This window comes from Lactuca saligna, chromosome 8 (genome assembly GCF_052625555.1).
Source record: "Lactuca saligna cultivar CGN05327 chromosome 8, ASM5262555v1, whole genome shotgun sequence".
NCBI classification, from domain to species: Eukaryota; Viridiplantae; Streptophyta; class Magnoliopsida; order Asterales; family Asteraceae; genus Lactuca; species Lactuca saligna.
In genome coordinates, this window is record NC_136424.1 from 48,144,634 (window position 1) to 48,147,360 (window position 2,727).

Sequence of the window (2,727 nt, forward strand, 5' to 3'; positions counted from 1 at the left end):
TTAGTTCTACGCTTCTACCCCACGTTGATTATAATATAATACAGGTAGAGTTTCTTAATAGTTTAAACTAAAACGTTTAATATATTTAAGTTATTTTATTTTTAAAAAAATTGGGAAACAACTTATTTTGTTCTATTGTTATGACTCACTGGTTTTCAATACGACATGAGTGTATGAGTGTATGACCACTATTTTATAAAATGAAATAAGTTGGTTTTATGATTCGTATATGATAAATTCCAAGGTGTATATTTATAAAACTTGATACCTAATGAAATGTTGCATGTATAAATTGATGAAATATTAATAAAACTTCAAGTGTGAGGCTGTGATTGCATACTATGTTAATATTATGCTGTCCAATTGTACTTTTGTATTACAGAATTACCATATGATCTTGATTTTGTGGTATTCGATAGTAGTGGGACAGGTTGGATTTGAATTTGCATCTTCAAAATACTCATTAGTATTTTGTTTATATTGCAAAAACCTCCAAGAAAATCACCAAAGAAAACAGAACAAGGGTGAAGACAAACGCACCTGCAAGCTGCCCATAGTCCCACACAATTAGTTGTCATTTCCACAAAGCATCAATTCCACCCAAATCCATGAAAATTCTCCTCATTCAGCTCTAAAATCAATGGCCACTACAGTAACTCCTGAACATGGAAGACACAGGAAACCAAGAATCAAATCACGCTCTGCAACCCCTAATTCAACTCATGTTACTGAATCCAGGGAACGTCTTCCTCCCAGGAAAAACCTGTTTGGATTTTTGAGTCTGGGATGTGGTCGGTGTTCCTCTCCGGCGGCGGCTGTGCATCCTCCAGGGCGAATCCTGCCGGAAAATACGAGAAGAAGGAGGAGGAGGAGGAATAAACAGAGAAGAAACAGTGGATCACGCCAGGAAAATATGGTGGTTATTGTTCCGGATGTTTGCTGTACTCCTCCTGGGATTGGATTTACATATGATGTTGCACAGAGTACAAGTGCTGATACGAATAGACGAAATCACCGACAGGTATCATATCATATGCTCTTAAAGTTCTTTCGAAGCTTCTTAAATCCGCCATAGTCAAACACAGGTCAAATTTTACTGAAAATGGAACGAAATTTTGTGTGAGAAGTCCATAAATAATATCGAAAAAACACTATTAAGCATGGAGACGATGAACAATAACAAAAATATTACCATTTTTATAGCGTTCTCGTGCCACAAGGCAAGCGGCGGATCTTCAACAGCCATGGAGCACTACAGAAGTCGATGCTACAGCTTTCATAAGATCAAATGTATCTGATTCGAGGCAATATACTCGTCTCCAACGCCGTTCTCCTGGGGGAATATCTGAGGTTTGATTCTCATTTCATTACCGAAAACTATGCTAAAATCTCTGCAACTGTAAACGATCGCATTTAATCAAGTAGCAATCTAGATCTGGTAAAACGAGCGAGCGTTATAATCGATGAGTAACATAAGCTACAAAATTTGCAGATTGTGATGTTGGAACTTAATCCATTGTTGGATGGGAGATTAGAAGGAAGCGATCGGTTTGGAGCATGGAGGATCAACGCAGATATCATGTCATACGAGGTATTTCCTTCATTCAAGCTTTGACTCCATGAAAAATCAAACTGATTCGCCATTTTTTTGCAGGAATTGGTGGAATTGGGTGACAGAATCGGGTACGTTGGTGGTGGTTTGCAAGAAGAAGAAATACTCGACTGTTTAAGAAGACCTAAGAAATCCTTCCTTAAGTCCTTTGACTTTAATTCTAAAGTCAAAGACTCTAAATGTAGCATATGTCAAGTAAGTTCATCTCAAAATACTTATTGTTACATGGGACTTGGATTTAAGCTAATGGAACAAAAATTTTAGGGTTATTTTTTATACTGTATTTTATTAATTTTTAGACAACATAAAAAGTTATATAACAAACTTAATACAATAATGATGTGTAGATGTCAAAATAAATAATTTGTGAATTTCAGGAGGAGTGTAAAGGAGATGAAGATTTGGGGAAACTTGAATGTGGGCATTATCATCACGTAGATTGCATAAAACAATGGCTACTCTACAAAAACGAATGCCCAATCTGCAAAACCGTGGCTAAACCCGATAAATGAGTGCGATAAGTTACTATGTTTTTGTGATGTTGGTTTTGATATATTTTCTTTTTTGGATTTTATTTAGGCTAAGTATATGTATACAAGTATACAACTAGCTAAGATTAAGCCCTTTTGTGTTTTTAGTTATTTTTTTTTTATCGATGTTGGTTTTTGTTTATAATAATTGAACATGTTATTGTGTTTTGCTGAATAAATTACACCATATTTGTTAAAAAAAAAAATTATCCATCTTAGTTAATATGAAAGAGGTAAATAACAATTGTTTCACGGTAATAAAGGTGATGTCTATGCTTAAACCGAGATTTCGTTTATGAATTCTTAACTTCTAGACTAACTAGTAAAGAACACTCGGGCTTTGCCTTATGTTATTTTATTTTTACTTTTTTTGAAACTTTTTTTTTTTTTCAAATTACGGTATTGTATTTTGAAAGGTTTATTTTTACCTATAATAGAAAATGTTCTTACATAGTGATACAAATATTTTATTTAATATCTGTTGCTAGCATTGGTGATTAAAAATATGTGTTGTTATCTGAGAAAAATAAGACTATATAGTAGAATATCAAAGGTGGGGACCAAAAGGGGCAACTCCACAAACTC

General features: G+C 34.2%; 1 protein-coding gene across 1 annotated transcript; it reads left to right on the forward strand.

The window, feature by feature from the left end:
- Nucleotides 1-485: 485 nt before the first annotated feature.
- Nucleotides 486-2,321, forward strand: LOC145012330 (uncharacterized). The gene is made up of 5 exons (XM_078971125.1): nt 486-1,021; nt 1,204-1,350; nt 1,493-1,591; nt 1,655-1,807; nt 1,990-2,321. Exons 1-5 carry the CDS (start codon nt 641-643, stop codon nt 2,122-2,124), a joined length of 915 nt encoding a protein of 304 aa, XP_078827251.1. The 5' UTR covers nt 486-640; the 3' UTR covers nt 2,125-2,321.
- The last annotated feature ends 406 nt before the right edge of the window (nt 2,322-2,727 follow it).

Coding starts and splice junctions, on each gene's coding strand:
- LOC145012330 (XM_078971125.1), top strand. CDS start 641: ATGGCCACTACAGTAACTCCTGAACATGGAAGACACAGGAAACCAAGA. Junction 1,592..1,654: donor CAGATATCATGTCATACGAG/GTATTTCCTTCA, acceptor ATTTTTTTGCAG/GAATTGGTGGAATTGGGTGA. Junction 1,808..1,989: donor CTAAATGTAGCATATGTCAA/GTAAGTTCATCT, acceptor TGTGAATTTCAG/GAGGAGTGTAAAGGAGATGA.